Source organism: Oratosquilla oratoria, chromosome 21 (assembly GCF_046742065.1).
Source record: "Oratosquilla oratoria isolate Oo_2021 chromosome 21, ASM4674206v1, whole genome shotgun sequence".
Taxonomy (NCBI): domain Eukaryota; kingdom Metazoa; phylum Arthropoda; class Malacostraca; order Stomatopoda; family Squillidae; genus Oratosquilla; species Oratosquilla oratoria.
In genome coordinates this window covers 25,185,210-25,202,447 of record NC_134797.1, presented here as the reverse complement: position 1 = coordinate 25,202,447, position 17,238 = coordinate 25,185,210, and the positions used below count along the sequence as shown (strand labels likewise).

At 38.2% G+C, this 17,238-nt stretch overlaps 1 protein-coding gene across 2 annotated transcripts in view; it reads right to left on the bottom strand.

Moving 5' to 3' along the window:
* The window catches only part of LOC143036797 (hemolymph clottable protein-like), a 191,496-nt gene that overhangs the window by 132,804 nt on the left and 41,454 nt on the right, over positions 1 to 17,238 (bottom strand). For both annotated transcript variants that reach the window (XM_076204540.1, XM_076204541.1), the window contains exons 10-11: positions 11,151 to 11,316; positions 10,738 to 10,938 (exon numbers count right to left, since the gene is read on the bottom strand). In XM_076204540.1, coding sequence (XP_076060655.1) covers positions 10,738 to 10,938; positions 11,151 to 11,316 — 367 coding nt within the window. The remainder of the gene's footprint in view (positions 1 to 10,737; positions 10,939 to 11,150; positions 11,317 to 17,238) is intronic.

The window sequence follows — 17,238 nt, the reverse complement described above, 5'->3', positions numbered from 1 at the left end:
AGGAACTTGGAAAGCTCCCCACGTTCCCGCCAGCCTCCTTTAAAAGGTCGGCGTTTCGCCGAGGTGAGCAGATCCTGGGGCTAATCAGGAACGCCCTCTACACGCGGGAAGTGAACTCTACTCACTTCACGTAAGTTACACACACACACCTCTCACGAACATAGCCACGACCCACGCACAAACATCTACACTTACTTTTTTTTCGACTAAAATTCGCTTCCTTTCTAACTTTCTCTTCTACTACATCTTCTCATTTCAGTTTACCTCCCACTAAAGATTTTTCCGTTTTTCCATCTTTCTCTACTACTACGCCTCCTACCATTTTCTGAACTTTCGTTGGTGATATAATCTGCTCTTCCTCCTGGCCTTGACGTTCCCGCCAAGCTCCCAGTCCAGTTCTCCAATGCCACGACCACCAACAAGCCCCTAATTGCTCGCAAATCGCCCAGTGGCAATAGCCCTCTTTTATACACTACTATCTTTTCATTTTCTTACAGACATTCTTCCCCTCCCACAAAAAACGATCCCGCGCAAGCGGGTGGTCTTTCCTAGGAATCCAGAATCCAGAATCCAGATCTCATCAGGCAACTCTCCGACCGACCTCTTAGTTGACGTTGGCAGGCGGGTTACACCGCTTGCTGCCCCCCCTCGCACCGGCACTGGATCAGCTCTTCAGGACTTCAAACCCAAAACCTGGGGAAAAACAGGCAACGCTCGCCCAACCTGTGGCTTATCAGGACCGCCCTCTACACGCGGGAAGTGAACTCAACTCACTTCCCGTAAGATACATACATACACCTCTCACGAACATAGCCACAACACACGCACAAACATCTACACTTACTTTTTCTTCGACTAAAATTCGCTTCCATTCTAACTTTCTCTTCTACTACATCTTCTCATTTCAGTTTACCTCCCACTAAAGATTTTTCCGTTTTTCCACCTTTCTCTACTACTACGCCTCCTACCATTATCTAAACTTTCGTTGGTGATCCTAATCCTAACCCCGGCGTCAAGCGCTGCCCTCCAAGCTCCCGGTCTATTTCTCCCAAGCCACGACCACCAACAAGCCCCTAATTGCTCGCAAATCGCCCGGTGGCAATAGCCCTCTTTTATACGCTACTATCTTTTCATTTTCTTACAGACATTCTTCCCCTCCCACAAAAACCGATCCCGCGCAAGCGAGGTGGTCTTTCCTAGAGATTCAGATTCAGATTCAGATCTCTCCTGACTTCTCTCCCGGGCTCAACTCCATGCAGCAGTTCTCTCCCGTAAGAGGCCTCCGGACCAGTCCTCTCCAGCAAGCTGCCTCAGGACCAGTTCGCTCCAGCAAGCCGCCAGCAAGTCGTCTCATTCCCTCCTGTGGCTCTTCGCCCACAGCCACGACGCTTGATGAGGCCTTTACTCCGGACCTTCTCCAAACGAAACTATGTCCGTTCCCTCCGAGCATATTAACTATTAAACCTTAGTTTTAGTATTATTGTGAGTCATTTTCCCTGGCTTGTCCATGCCGAACCAAACCCTCCACAATCCTATTAAAATGTAGATTTCTCTTACTATTTTGTTTAAGTGCTTGTCTGGGGATTTTTTTTTTTTTTGTGACAATTACTCCTGGATCCTTTTCGGAGCTTTCTTTACTTCCTTTGTACCAATTTTATACTGTCCTGATATGTATATATATATATATATATATATATATATATATATATACACACACACATATATATATATATATATATATATATATATATATATATATATATATATGTTTTAAAAACTCCATTATATATTTCTTAACGCTGAAGTTCATTTTCCACTTTTGGTTCCATTCCCAAACTTTGTCCAGGTCTCTCTATAGCGATTCACAGTCTTTTTCTGTGCTTGTTTTCTTTAGTAGTTTTACGTCGTCAGCATAGAAGCTCAGATTAATATTCTACACCTTTACCCATGTCATTTATATATATAGCAAACATTATCGGGGCCAATACTGAGCCCTGTGGGACTCCACTTATCATTTCATCCCTGGTCTAATTCTTATCCCTGAGCACCACTCTCATTTTTCTCCCATGCAAGAAATCTTCCTTCCATTTCAATAATTTTTCTTGTAACCCTCCTGTTTTGAGTTTTCTCAATAGTGTTTTTTTTTTTTTGTGGTACTTTTTTAAATGCCTTTTGTGTGTGTGTATTTACCTAATTGTATTTACCTAGTTGTATTCTACGGGAAGGGGAGATATGCTCGTGGTGTCCCATCTTCATATCTCATTTTATCTAAACAGTTTTTAAATTCATGAATTGATTTTGCAGATACCACTTTTTCATCTAACTTGTTCCAGATGTCTATTACTCTGTAAGAAAAGCTGTTCTTTTTCAGGTCCCTTCCATAACTGTCTTTCTTGATTTTCCTTCTGTGTCCTCTTGTATTTCTATCATTCCATTTTATCAGGTCCTCTCTATCAATAGTTTCTATGCCATTCATGATTCTATAAATAGTTATCAAGTCTCCTCTCTCTCTTCTTTGTTCTAATGTCTGTAGTTCAATTTTTTTTAGTCTCTCTTCATATGATAGTGCTAGTTTTGTAATTGCTCTTTGTATTCTTTCAAGGTTTGTTATACATTTTTTTTGCACTTTGTGACCACATCGTCGCTGCATATTCCAATCTTGGTCTTATCAGAGTGATTAGAATTTTCTTCACCATTTCTTCATCCATGTATGTAAAAGCCACTTTGATTGTTCTTATTAGATTATAAGTTTCTCCAAAAATCTTGTTTATATGCTTCTCAGGGGACATATTCATAATAATGACTCCCAGGTCCTCATTTCTACTTTTTTGTTTCTTTTTCTACCAATTTATATGATCCCACTATTCTTTTTTTTTTTTTTGCTTCTTCCAAATTCCATTATACTACACTTTTTGATATTGAATTTCATCTCCCACTTCCTACTCCATTCCCATACTTTATTGAGATCACTCTGCAGCGACTCACAATCTTCTTGAATGTTCATTTTTTCAACAATTTTGCATCATCCGCAAAGCTCATATAACTTTCAATTCCTTTATCCATATCATTAATATATATAGCAAACATTATTGGGGCCAAATCTGTTCCTTGTGGAATGCCACTTATCACTTCATCCCAATTAGAGTGTTTGTCTCATATCACCACTCTCATTTTTCTTTCATGCAAGAAGTCTTCCATCCACTTCAGCAGTTTGCCCTTTATTCCTCCTGTAGTTTCTAATTTTTTAAGTAACTTCTTATGTGGGCCATCCATCTCTTTCTTGTATTACATCTATTAGCCTTGAATAGAAACACGTTAAGTTTGTGACGCATGATTGTCCTTGTCTGAATCCAAATTGTCTTGGATTTAGTAAGTTGTTTTTTTCCAATTGCTTTACCCCTCTAATTTTGATAATTCTTTCACAGATTTTAGCTATCGTACTTGTAAGAGAGACTGGTCCATAGTTAGTAGGGTCTTCTTTGTTTCCCCCTCTATATATAGGTACTATATTTGCTCTTTTCCAATCTTCTGGAACTTTTCCCTCTTTCAATGAACTGTTCATGAGGCTATGTATTTTGTCTGTCAGTTCATTCCTGCATTCTTTCAAAATCCAGTCCATGCGATTTTCTGACATCGAGATTACTCAAGTGTTTCATCATTTCATTTCTTGATACTTCTATCTCTTTCATAGGGGGAACTCTCTTCTCCCTTTCCATATCTCTAGGTTGTATGTTCTTCCTTGTAAACAGTGATTTAAAATGCTTATTCATAATTTCTGCCATTTCTATTTCCTCTGTGTATTCGACTCCTCCTTGTCGTAGTTTCTCTAATTCCTGTTTGCTTTTCAGTTTGTTGTTCACAAATCTGTAAAATGATTTTGGTTGATCTTTACACTTTTCTATGACATTTTTTTTTTCGTATTTTATTTTTTCTTCTCTGCGCACTTGTACATATTCATTTTCATAACCAGTATATATTTTCAATTTTTTTCAGGTGTTTTGTCTTTTTTCCATTTTATCCATTTTATCCTTTTGTCCTTTAACTCCCTACATCTTTTGTTGTACCAGCACTTTACATATCCTTTTTCTTGTTTTTGTCTTGGCACATACTTTTCCACTCCTTCTTTATAAAATTCTGTCAAAATACTCCATTTATCTTCTACTGTTGTTTCGTCCTTGTGTATCCTTTCTCAGTTTTCTTTTTGAAAGAATTATGTCATTTTGTCAAAGTTTTTTTTCATACATCAATCTTCCCTTTCTACATTGTTCGTTTTTTCATGCATTTTCGTCGTTTAGTTCCAGTTCAACCAATACGTGGTCACTTTTACTTATTGGTGTTTTATTTCGGGTTCTACATACATACATACATATACCAAGGCTTTTTTTCCCCTTACCAGGGAGGTAGCCAAAAAGGAAAAGGCATAAAATCATTCCCACCCATTCCATCCCCGAAAACACTCCACACCCCTCCACCCTCTCTTCCATCTTAGCACCTCCTAGATGACGGGTCATCCCTGCACCCTGTCCACTGCCCTGGGTCAGAAGCAGTGTCGCAAGACACAGCACATCCACAGCAAGGCCGCTTCATTAAATCGGCGACCCCCCCTCTCCGTCCCCCCATATAAAGGAGAGGACGGGGAGAAATCCCTTCGGGCTGCGTCAAATTTTTGCTCACACACACTACATCACCCCCCATTCCCCCATCCATTCCACCTCATGCATCACAACATTTTCCATATACAACCATTCTCCATTCACCCCTGTCTTCCGTCCTATCCCGTCCTTCCTCAACAGACATTCCCCTCTTCCCCAAAGCCCCCTTCACCCCATCCATCCATCTCATCCTAGGACGTCCCCTCATGTTTACTCCCTCCACATCTGCCTTCCACATCTCCTTCACTAGTCTTTCTTCACTCGTTCTTTCCATGTGTCCAAACCATCCTAATACTCTTTCATCAACCCTATCTCCCAGCTCCTTTTCCACCCCTGTTCTCCTCCTCACCTCCTCATTTCTCACTCTATCTAGCCTAGTAACCCCCATCATACTTCTCAGACACTTCATCTCAAACACATTCAAATTCCTTCTCTCTTCCTCTCTTATGTTCCATGTTTCTGCTCCATACAGTGCTGTTGGCACAATCACTCCTTCATACAGTCTCCTCTTCGCATCCATTCCCAAATGTCTATTCCTCATTACACTTTTTAATCCACCAAGGCATTTACTCGCTTCTCTCAATCTACATTCTGCCTCCACCCTCACTCCACCTTTTCCTGCCACATTTGCACCCAAGTATCTAAAACTATCCACTTCCTCCAGTTGCTCTCCCTTAATACTCACTTCCAGATTACTGCCACTTTCACCCCTTGTACATCTCATCACCTTACTTTTACCCACATTTATCTTCAGCTTTCTTCTATCACATACTCTCCCAAACTCTGTCACCAACTTCCTCAATCCCTCCTCCGATCCTGTCACAAGCGCAGTGTCGTCCGCAAACAACAGCTGGCTCACCTCCCACTTTTCTCCATTTTCCTTAACCATCTCCAAACCCTGACCCACTACCCTAGCATTCACCTCTTGCACTACCCCATCCATGTATAAGTTGAACAGCCAGGGTGACATAACACATCCCTGACGAAGTCCCACCTTTACCTCAAACCACTCACTCTCTACATTTCTAATCCTGACACAAGCTCTACTACTCTCATAAAAACTCTTGACAGCTCCGAGAAGCTTTCCTCCTATCCCGTATATCCGCATAACCTCCCATAGTGCCTTTCTGTCTACCCTGTCGTAAGCCTTTTCCAGATCCATAAAGGCCCAGAAAACATCCTTCCCCTTTCCTATAGCTTTCTCACATATCTGTCTTACCACAAAAAATTGATCTACACAACCTCTACCTGTCCTAAACCCACACTGTTCCTCACCAATTACTCCCTCTGTTCCTCTCCTAATCCTCTCAATCAAGATCCTCCCATAAGCCTTCCCAACTACACTTAACAAGCTAATCCCTTTGAAACTACTACATTCACGCTTGTCCCCCTTTCCCTTGTAAAGTGGAACTATACAAGCACTCCTCCAGTCCTCCGGCACTCTACCCTCTCTCCAGCAAACATTAAATAACCTCACCAACCAGTCCACTATCACTGTACCTCCCTTTTTAAGACATTCTGCATGGCATCCATCCATACCAGGTGCCTTACCTGCTTTCATCATCTTAACTGCAGCCTTCACTTCATCCTTCCTTATTTCTCCTCCATTTTCCTCACTCATCACTCTCATCTTCTTAGCATTTCCCACTGCACCTATCTTTCCCTCCCTATCCTCCTTCACATATAGCAACTCCCTAAAATATTCCGCCCATCTTCCCCTTACTGCCTTCTCCTCCATTATCATCTCTCCATCTGCACCTTTTACCTTTTCTTCTCTACTTGATTCGCCTCCTCTTCCTCTCTTAATTTCTTTCCAAAACATCTTTTTATTACTCTCAAAATTTTCTGTCATACTCTTACCCCATTTTACATCTACTCTCCTCTTTGCCTCCTTTACCTTTTTCTTTACTTCTCTTTTCTTTTCTCTTTACGTCTCATATGACTCCCTCGTCCTATTTTGTAACCAATCTGTGTAAGCTCGCTTCTCCTCTTCTACAACCTTCTTCATTTCCTCATCCCACCATTCACTACCCTTCCTTCTATTTCCTCCTGACCTTCTTGTTCCACACACCATCTTTGCACACTTTGTGACTCCCTCCTTGAACCATCCCCATTCCTCCTCCACATCTACCTCTACTCTATCCTTCACTCCCTCCCACTCCTCCTTCAGCTTCCTCTTGTACTCCTTCTCCTTTTCCTCTTCGTTTAAAGAGTTCACTCTAAGCACCTCCCTACCTTTTGTCCCTTTCCTCTTCCTCCATCTGTCCTCCACTCTCAACTTACCTTCCACCAGAAAATGATCTGATATTCCCCCACCCTCTCCCCTTAGCACATGTACATCCCTAACTCTTCCTATCATAATCCTATTTACCACTACATAGTCCATTAAAGCTCTATCTACCACCTTTCCCTCCACCACCCTCTCCCATGTGTACTTATGCTTGACTTTCTTCCGAAACACTGTATTTGCTATCATCAACTCTCTTTCTAGACACATTTCCACCATCAACTCTCCACTACGATTCTTTCCTGGAACTCCACATTTCCCAACCACTCCGTCAATTGGCTCCTTTCCTACCCTAGCATTAAGGTCTCTTAGTACTATTACATTTACACTTCTCCCTAAACCCTCTATGCACTCACTGATGTGATTATTAGGTCCAGTCTCGATGGTTCCTCCTCATTTCTATACCTAGTATTCTCTTGTATCCATTGCGTCATTGTATGTTCTATAATCATATCAAGTAATACATTTCCCCATAGGTCATCTCCACCCTTCACTGTCATCTCTTCCCAGCAGATTTCTTTACAATAAAAGTCACCCATTATAGTTATTCGTCCTCCATCTTCCATTATCTTAGTGATATCCTTGTGTCTTCCAACATATTTTTTGTTCTCTCTCTTCCCACGAAGCTGTTTTAGGAGGCACATAATCTACTACAAACCTTCTGCTCTTCTTATCCTTGTTCTCCACTTCCATCGTAATCATCTCTACACTATTCTTTCCATATGTGACATTCCTTACATTTATATCCTTCTTAGTCAGGAACATAACTCCACCCCCTTGTTTTACCTCTCTGTTTCTAATCCAACAATTATATGCACCCTGTCCTATACTGTTGGGTGGTAGTGGACCTTTCAATTTTGTCTCTACAATTCCCATTATGCCCGGTTCTTTTTCCTTCAGATAATCATTCAGTTCGTTCAAACGTGTTATTAATCCATCTATATTTGTGTAGGACACTCTTAATTTTCTGCTACTTCCATCGTGTGTTTTCTGTTTCCCTTCTGTTTTTCTCTGCTATGAACCATTTCCTCCCTTTCATATTCACTACTCTCCAATAGAATTTCTCTTTTTCTGTCTCTGTTCTTTTCTCGTTTTTTTCCTTAGCTTCTAGTCTTTTTGTTTTCTCATCCTCTCTTTCCTCTTCGTTCATTTCTCTTTTTATCCATACCTGTTTAAATTGCTCACCGTCTGCTATTTTCCCTGTTTTTGCTAAGATATTCTCTGCTGTCGTTTGTGATCTGAATTTAACCTTAATTGGTCTGGTCTTATCTGGTATTGTATTTCCCTGCAGTTCTTCTATTTGTTTCCCTATCTCTGATTTATCTTCTTGAACTATTTCTGATATACTATTTACTTTTTCCTTTTCCTCCTTTATTCTTGTAGTCCTATTTAGATTATAATTTTCCTCATTCCCTAGTATGATTATACATTTCTTTTTATCTGCTAATTCTCTTACTATATGAGATCCTCGAAATTTCCAGTTTTCTCTGGAGATTTCTTTACAATTAAAGTCACCCACTTCGTGGGAAGAGAGAGAACACAAAAATATGTTAGAAGACACCAGGATATCAATAAGTAAGAAAATGGAAGATGGAGGACAAATAATGATTTGTCCTCCATCTTCCATTTTCATAGTGATATCCTGGTGTCTCCTAACATATTTTTGTGTTCTCTCTCTTCCCACGAAGCCGTTTCAGGAGGCACATAATTTACTACAAACTTTCTGCTCTTCTTATCCTTGTCCTCCACTTCCATCGTAATCATCTCTACACTATTCTTTCCATATGTGACATTCCTCACATTTGTATGCCTCTTAATCAGGAACATAACCCCACCCCTTGTTTTACCTCTCTGTTTCTTATCCAACAATTATATGCTCCATGTCCTACACTGTTGGGTGGTAGTGGACCTTTGAATTTTGTCTTTGTAATTCCCATTATGTCCAGTTCTTTTTCCTTCAGGTAGTCATTCAGTTCGTTCAATCCTGTTATTAATCCATCTCTATTTGTGTAAGACACCTTTAATTTCTGTTTCCCTTCCATTTTTTTCTGCTATAAACAATTTCCTCCCTTTCATATTCACTACTCTCCAATAGAATTTCTCTTTTTCTGTCTGCTCTTTTCTGTTTTTTTTCCTTAGCTTCTAGTCTTTTTGTTTTCTCATCCTTTCTTTCCTCTTTATTCATTTCTCTTTTTATTCATACATTTTTATGTTGCTCACTGTCTGCTAGTTTCCCTGTTTTTGCAAAGATGTTCTCTGCTGTCGTTTGTGACCTGAATTTAACCTTAATTGATCTGGTCTTATCTGTATTTTATTTCCCGAGACTATATATTTCTTCAATTTGTTTTCCTATTTCAGGTTCATCTTCTTGAACTACTTCTAATCTATTATTTACTTTTTCCTGTTCCTCCTTTATTCTTGTAGTCCTATTTAGATTATACTTTTCTTCCATCCCTAATATAGTTATACACTTCTTTTTACCTGCTAAGTCTCTTACTATATTCTCCTTCCCCCTCATCACTTTAATAACTGTGTCTTCAGTTTGTTCTTTCATCTGCTGTTTTACTATATCATTAAATGCAATTTTGTTGCTCTCTTGGATTTTTTTGCATTCCCTCAGTTTCTTTCATTTGCTGTGTCACTATACCATTAAATACAATTTTGTTGTCCTCTTGGATTTTCTTCCAACCCTGTGCTTCTTTTGCTATGGACTCTTTATTCTCTTTATTATTCCTCTTTAATTCCTGATTCTCATCTTTTATTTCTTTTAACTGTTTTTTTAATTCTTCTATTTCTTTAGTTAGGTTTTTGTTCACTTTCTCTAGTTCTTCCAATTTTTCAACTCTGCGCAATCCGTGTAAGTTGAGCGAACCTATTCTCCCAATGTTCGGTCATTTTCTCAAGTTTTTCCTCTAGTCTTGCTAATCGGGAGAGGTTGGTAAACCCCCCCCTCATTAAATCCCTGGAAATTATTATCTTTACCTTCCATTGTGCTGCTCTTATCTATATTTCTAATCTTTACATTTTTGCTAATTCCTTCTTCACCAAAATCCATCGTTTGTTTACAAGGCGCCTGGCCCCCTGGACCCAGTCTTCTCCTTCCTCATTTCCTTCCATTTTCCTCAGTAATCCCTCCCCTTCTCCTTTTTCATCACCTTCCCACTACACCACGAGCTTTCCCCTTTCCTATAATACAGAAATGTACTCCCTCGTCGTTGATATACACGAAGATTGATGTTTTATCTGGAGTTCCAATCTTCGCTGTCACTTCGACTGTCGTGTGTGTGTGTAGAGTATATGTACATGTATATGTATATGATATATGTCTGTATATGTATATGTGTATGTAAATGTATATGTATATGTAAAGGTATGTGTATGTGTACATGTATCTGTGTATGTAATTGTATATGCATATGAATATGCATGTGTACATGTATATCTATATGTATATATATATATATATATATATATATATATATATATATATATGAATGCATACATGTATATAAATATACTTGTATTTGGATGCATAATGTATATTTGTCTTTGATATAAAGTTGCTCAGCGATTCCAAAATTCAATGCCTAGACCAAAAGAAAAATGTGGCTAATGTGACATCTGTTACTGTTGTTGTTTTTTTCTCTCTGGTGATGCTGTGTATTTAATCTAGGTCATATTCTGTATTTGATCTTATGAGATGTCTTCTAAATTATCTTATCATTGTTTCGTCAGTATACATACATTTTAATTTATGTATGATGGTGTGTGAGTGAGAGAAAGGTTCACAAGCTGTACCTGGAGACCCTTTTCTACGATGGGAAGGAACTGTGCGAGGATCACTTTGGGATTGCAGTATCGGTGACCCAGGAGGAGTTTCTGTTGGGAGTCGTCAGCCCAAGGAGCTAAGCAGAGCCGGTTGATGGCTGTCCCCATGTTGAGGATCAGAGAGGAGGTCAGATCAAATTCTTGAGCCATGTCCAAGCTCTTGAGCAACTCCTGGAAGAATGAAAAGAAAAATATGATCAATTAGACACTCGTGTAAAGGTTTTGGTTGGATCTTGCACGAAAGTGCAAGAGGGGAGTTCAAAAGTTGTCTCTGCATCAGGCTAGGGGTAAGTGAAAACTATAGCCTGAACTTAGACATTGACAGATGGAAACTCCCAGGTCGACTTAGATAGGGATAAGTGGAGACCGATATGGAGACTCACCAAGAGGTGTGGAAAGGAGTGGTCGGGCATCTGAAGGCTATTGGTGAGACCCATGAAGACCTGTGCAGACCTCTCGGTGCTAATGGTGCGGCTTTTGATCTGCTCCACCAGCACTCGAACAGCAGCATCTGTCCCGGCCTTGGCCATGGCGTCAACCAGCATTTCTCTATGAAATGGAAGACACTATATGACAAGATCACAAGTCTAGGGCACATTTAAGTGAAATACCCATAGTTCCAGACCCAAGAAATAAATTATGACTATCAATTTCTCGAGCCTTATCCAGAGGCCGTCTTTTGAGGGAACAGCATATAATGCAATGTTTGTTGGGCTACTCCTGCCTTCCCCTTCTCTCTATCTATCATACACACACACAAACACACACACACACACACACACTTCAATGAACGGACGGTTTAGAAGACGTTCTGAAGAAAATTGAAGTTTCGTGGATCCCAACGCAAAGAGAAGTGCCTATTGTATTTACAGGGTGGGGGAAATTGCTCGTGGGGTAGTAGGAAAGTAGGGAAAGAGGAGAAGGGGAGGGATTGCTGAGGGAAATGGAAGGAAATGAGGAAGGAGAGGACTTGGCCCAGGCAGACAGGCGAAAGGTAAACAAAAGGCCTCCCGACCAGCTGAGCGACGATGAAATGTCTAATAAAAATGTAAAGATTAGAAGTATAGATAAGAGCAATACAGTAGAAAGTGATGATAATATTTTCCAGGGATTTAAAGAGGGTGGGGGGGACACAAACCCCCCCCAACTGACAAGACTAGAAGAGAAGGTCGATAAGATGATCGAGGACTTGGAGCGTAGGTTCGGTCATGTTAACAACATTATACGGAGAGTTGAAAAATTGGAAGAACTAGAGAAGGCGAAAAAAAAACTTAACTAAGGAAATTGAAGAATTAAAAAAACAGTAAAAAGAAGTAAAAGATGAGAATAAAATCTTAAAAGAGAATAATAAGGAGAACAAGGAGGGTTGGAAAAAAATCCAAGAAAATAGCAAAGTTGTATTCACTGACATAATCAGACAGCAAATGAATGAACAAACTGAAAACTCAGTTATTAAAGTGATGAGACAGAAGGAGAATATAGTAAGAGACTTAGCAGACAAAAAGAAATGTATAATTATATTAGGAATGGAAGAGAAACATAACCCAGATAGAACCACAAGAATCAAAGAGGAAAATGAAAAAGTAAAAAATTTACTAGAATTAGTTCAGGAAGATGAACCAGAAATAATGAAACAAATCGAAGAGAAATTCACACTCGGGAAATATAGTACAGACAAAACCAGACCAATTAAGATTAAATTCAGGTCACAAACTACGGCTGAGAACATCCTATCCAAAACAGGGAAACTAGCAACAAGTGAACAATATAAAAAGGTATGGATAAAAAAGGAAATGAATAAAGAGGAAAGAGAGGAAGAAAAACAGAAAAGACTTGAAGCTAAGGAAAAAAAAACGAGATAAGAACGGAGTCAGAAAAAGAGAGATTCTATTGGAGAGTAGTGAATATGAAACTAAAGAAAGTCGACATACAAGAGAAAAACAAAAGGGAAACAGAGAACACAATGGAAGTGGCAGAAAACTAAGAGTGTCTTACACAAATATAGATGGATTAATAACAGGATTGAATGAGCTGAATGATTATTTGAAAGAAACAGAACCAGACATAATGGGAATTGTAGAAACAAAATTAAAAGGTCCACTACCACCCAACAGTGTAGGACATGATGCATATAATTATTGGATTAGAAACAGAGTGAAAAAGGAAGGGGGTGGAGTTATGTTCCTGACTAAGAAGGATATAAACGTGAAGGGTGTCACATATGGAAAGAATACAGTAGAGATGATAATGATGGAAGTAGAAGATAGAGATAAGAAGAGCAGAAAGTTTGTGATAAATTATGTGCCCCCAAAAACAGCCTCATGGGAGGAGAGTGAACATAAAAGTATGTTAGAGGACACAAAGATAACATTAAAGAAGATAATGGAAGAGGGAGGAAAAATAGTTATAATGGGCGACTTTAATTGCAAAGAAATCTGCTGGGAAGAAATGACAGTAAAGGGTGGAGACGGCTCATGGGGAAACGCTCTACTTGAGATGGTTACTGACCATACAATGACACAGTGGATACAGGAGAACACTAGGTATAGAAATGAAGAAGAGCCATCGAGACTAGACCTAATAATTACATCCGAACCTAGAATAGTGGACAAAATTGAATATAAAACACCAATAAGTAAAAGTGACCACATATTGATTGAACTGGAACTTAATGAAGAAAAATATATAAAAAGAAATGAACAATATAGAAAAGGAAGAATGATGTATGAAAAAACAAACTTTGATAAAATAAGAGAATTCTTTCAAAAGGAAAACTGGGAAGAAATATACAAAGAAGAAACAACAGTAGAAGAGAAATGGAATATTTTGAAGAAAAAAAAGGAGTGGAAAAGTATGTCCCAAGACAAAAACAAGAAAAAGAATATGTAAAATGCTGGTACAACAAAAGATGTAGGGAGTTAAAAGACAAAAGAGACAAAAAATGGAAAATATATACCTGTTATAGAAATGAATATGTACAAACGTGCAGAGAGGAAAAGAGAAAATATGAAAAAGATATCATAGAAAAGTGTAAAGATCAACCAAAACTATTCTACAGATTTGTAAACAATAAACTGAAAAATAAACAAGACTTGGAGAAATTAAGACAAGAGGGAGTTGAATACACTGAGGAAATGGAAATGGCGGAAATTATGAACAAACATTTTAAATCAGTGTTTACAAGGGAGAACATACAACCTGAAGAGAACGAATGGAAAGAGAAAGTCCCCCCTATGGAAGAAATAGAAGTAACAAAGTATGAAATATTAACACACTTGAGTAATCTTGATGTCAGAAAATCGCATGGACCAGATGAAATAGCAAACTGGATACTGAAAGAATGCTGGAATGAACTGGCAGACATAGCATACTAAACAGTTCCTTGAAAGAAGGAAAAGAAGGAAAAAAACAAATATAGTACCTATATATAAAGGAGGAAATAAAGAAGAACCTACCAACTATAGACCAGTCTCTCTAACAAGTACAATAGCAAAAATTTGTGAAAGAATTATCAAAAGTAGATGGGTAAAATATTTAGAAAAATACAAAGTGTTAAATCCAAGGCAATTTGGATTCAGACAAGGACGATCATGCGTCACCAATTTAATATGTTTCTATTCAAGGCTAATAGATATAATACAAGAAAGAGATGGATGGGCGGACTGTGCATTTCTAGACCTAAAGAAAGCTTTTGACAAAGTTCCACATAAGAAGTTGCTTAAGAAATTAGAAACTAAAGGAGGAATACAGGGCAAACTACTAAATTGGATGGAAGACTTTTTGCAAGAAAGAAAAATGAGAGTAGTGATAAGAAACCAGCACTCAAAATGGGATGAAGTAATAAGCGGTGTTCCGCAGGGAACAGTTCTGGCCCCAATAATGTTTGCTATATATATTAATGATATGGATGAAGGAATTGAAAGCTATATGAGCTTCTTTGCAGATGATGCAAAACTACTGAAAAGAGTGAAAACTGAAGAAGATTGTGAATCACTACAGAGAGATCTAAATAAAGTACAGGAATGGAGTAGGAAGTGGGAGATGGAGTTCAATACAAAGAAGTGTAGTATAATGGAATTTGGAAAAAGCAAAAACAGAATAACAGGATCATATAAATTGGGAGAAGAAGGAATAAAAAAAGTAGAAAATGAGAAGGACCTGGGAGTCATTGTTATGAATAATATGTCACCTGAGAAACATATAAATAAGATTTTTGGAGAAACTTATAATTTAATAAGAACAATCAAAGTTGCATTTACATACCTGGATGAAGAAAGGGTGAAGAAAATTCTAATCACCCTGATAAGACCAAGATTGGAATATGCAGCAACGATATGGTCACCAAGTACAAAAAATGTATAAAAAAAACTTGAAAGAATACAAAGAGCAATTACAAAATTGGCACCAACACTCAAAACTATCATATGAAGAGAGACTAGAAAAACTTGAACTACAGACACTAGAGCAAAGAAGAGAGAGAGGAGATTTGATAGCTATTTACAGAATCATGAAAGCCATAGAAATTACTGATAGAGAGAATCTGATAAAATGGGATGACAGAAATACAAGAGGACACGGAAAGAAAATAAAAAAAGACAGCTATAGAAGAGATTTGAAAAAGAACAGCTTTCCTCACAGAGTAATAGACAGTTGGAACAAGTTAGATGAGAAAGTGGTGTGTGCAAAAACAATACATGAATTTAAAAATAGTTTAGATAAAATGAGATATGAAAACGGGACCTCACGAGCATAGCTCCCCTTCCCGTAAAATACAACTAGGTAAATAAACAGACGTCCGTTGGATGGACGGCGAGGATTGACGTCCTGAAGAAAAAGTGAAATTCTCGTGTATCTCAACGCAAAGGAAGTACCTATTGTATTTACAGTGGGGGATTGCTTGTGGTGTAGTGGGAAAGTGAGGAAAAAGGAGAAGGAGAGGGATAACTGAGGGAAATGAGGAAGGAGAGGACTTGGTCCAGGCAGGCAGACCTCATGTAAACAAAAGAAGTCCGGACTAATTTAGTGACGACGAAAATGTAAGGATTAGAAACATAGATATGAGTAGCACAATAGAAGGTGAGGATGATAATTTCCATGAATTTAATGAGGGGGGGGCGGATACCAACCTCCCCCGGCTGGCAAGACTCGAAGAAAAACTTGAACAAATGACCGAACATTGGGAGAGTAGGTTCGGTAGAATGTCAAAAATTGCGGAAAGGGTTGAAAGATTGGAAGCACAAGAGAAGGCAAACAAAAACTTTACTAATGAAATAGAAGAACTAAAAAGACAGTTAAAAGAAGTAAAAGAGGAGAATGAAGAATTAAAGAGGAATAATAAAGAAAACAAAGAGGCTATAGCTAAAGAAGTTAAGGGTTGGAAGACAATCCAAGAAAACAGTAAAGTTGCATTTACTGACATAATTAAACAGCAAATGAAAGAACAAACTGAAGACTCAGTTATTAAAGTGATGAGACAAAAGGAGAATATAGTAAGAGACTTAGCAGATAAAAAGAAGTGTATAATTATAATAGGAATGGAAGAGAAACACAACCCAGATAGAACCATAAGAATCAATGAGAAAAATGAAAAAGTAAGCAGATTACTAGAATTAGTTCAGGAAGATGAGCCTGAAATTATGAAACAAATTGAAGAGAAGTTTAGACTCGGAAAATTTAGTATAGATATGACCAGACCAATTAAGATTAAATTCAGGTCACAAACGACGGCAGAGAATATCTTATCAAAAACAGGGAAACTAGCAGACAGTGAACAATATAAAAAGGTATGGATAAAAAGGGAAATTACTAAAGAGGAAAGAGAGGAGGAAAAAATGAAAAGACAACAAGCTAAAGAAAAAAAACGAGAACAGAACAGAGCCAGAAAAAGAGAAATTCTATTGGAGAGTAGTGAATATGAAAGTAAGGAAATTCGAAATACTATAGAAAAACAAAAAGAGAAACAGAGAATACAATGGAAGTGGCAGAAAACTAAGAGTGTCTTACACAAATATAGATGGATTAATTGCAGGATTGAATGAGCTGAATGATTATCTGAAGGAAAAAGAACCGGACATAATGGGAATTGTAGAAACGAAATTAAAAGGTCCACTTCCACCCAACAGTGTAGGAAATGACGCATATAATTATTGGATTAGAAAGAGAGACAAAACAAGGGGATGGAGTTATGTTTCTGACTAAGAAGGATATAAACGTGAGGTGTGTCACATATGGAAAGAATACAGTAGAGATGATTATGATAGAAGTGTAAGAAAGAAATAAGAACAGAAAGTTTGTGATAAATTATGTGCCTCCGAAAACAGGCTAATGGGAAGAGAGTGAACATAAAAGTATGTTAGAGGACACAAAGATAACATTAAATAAGATAATGGAAGATGGAGGAAGAATAGTTATGATGGGCGAATTTAATTGCAAAGAAGTCTGCTGGGAAGAGATGAGAGTAAAGGGTGGAGA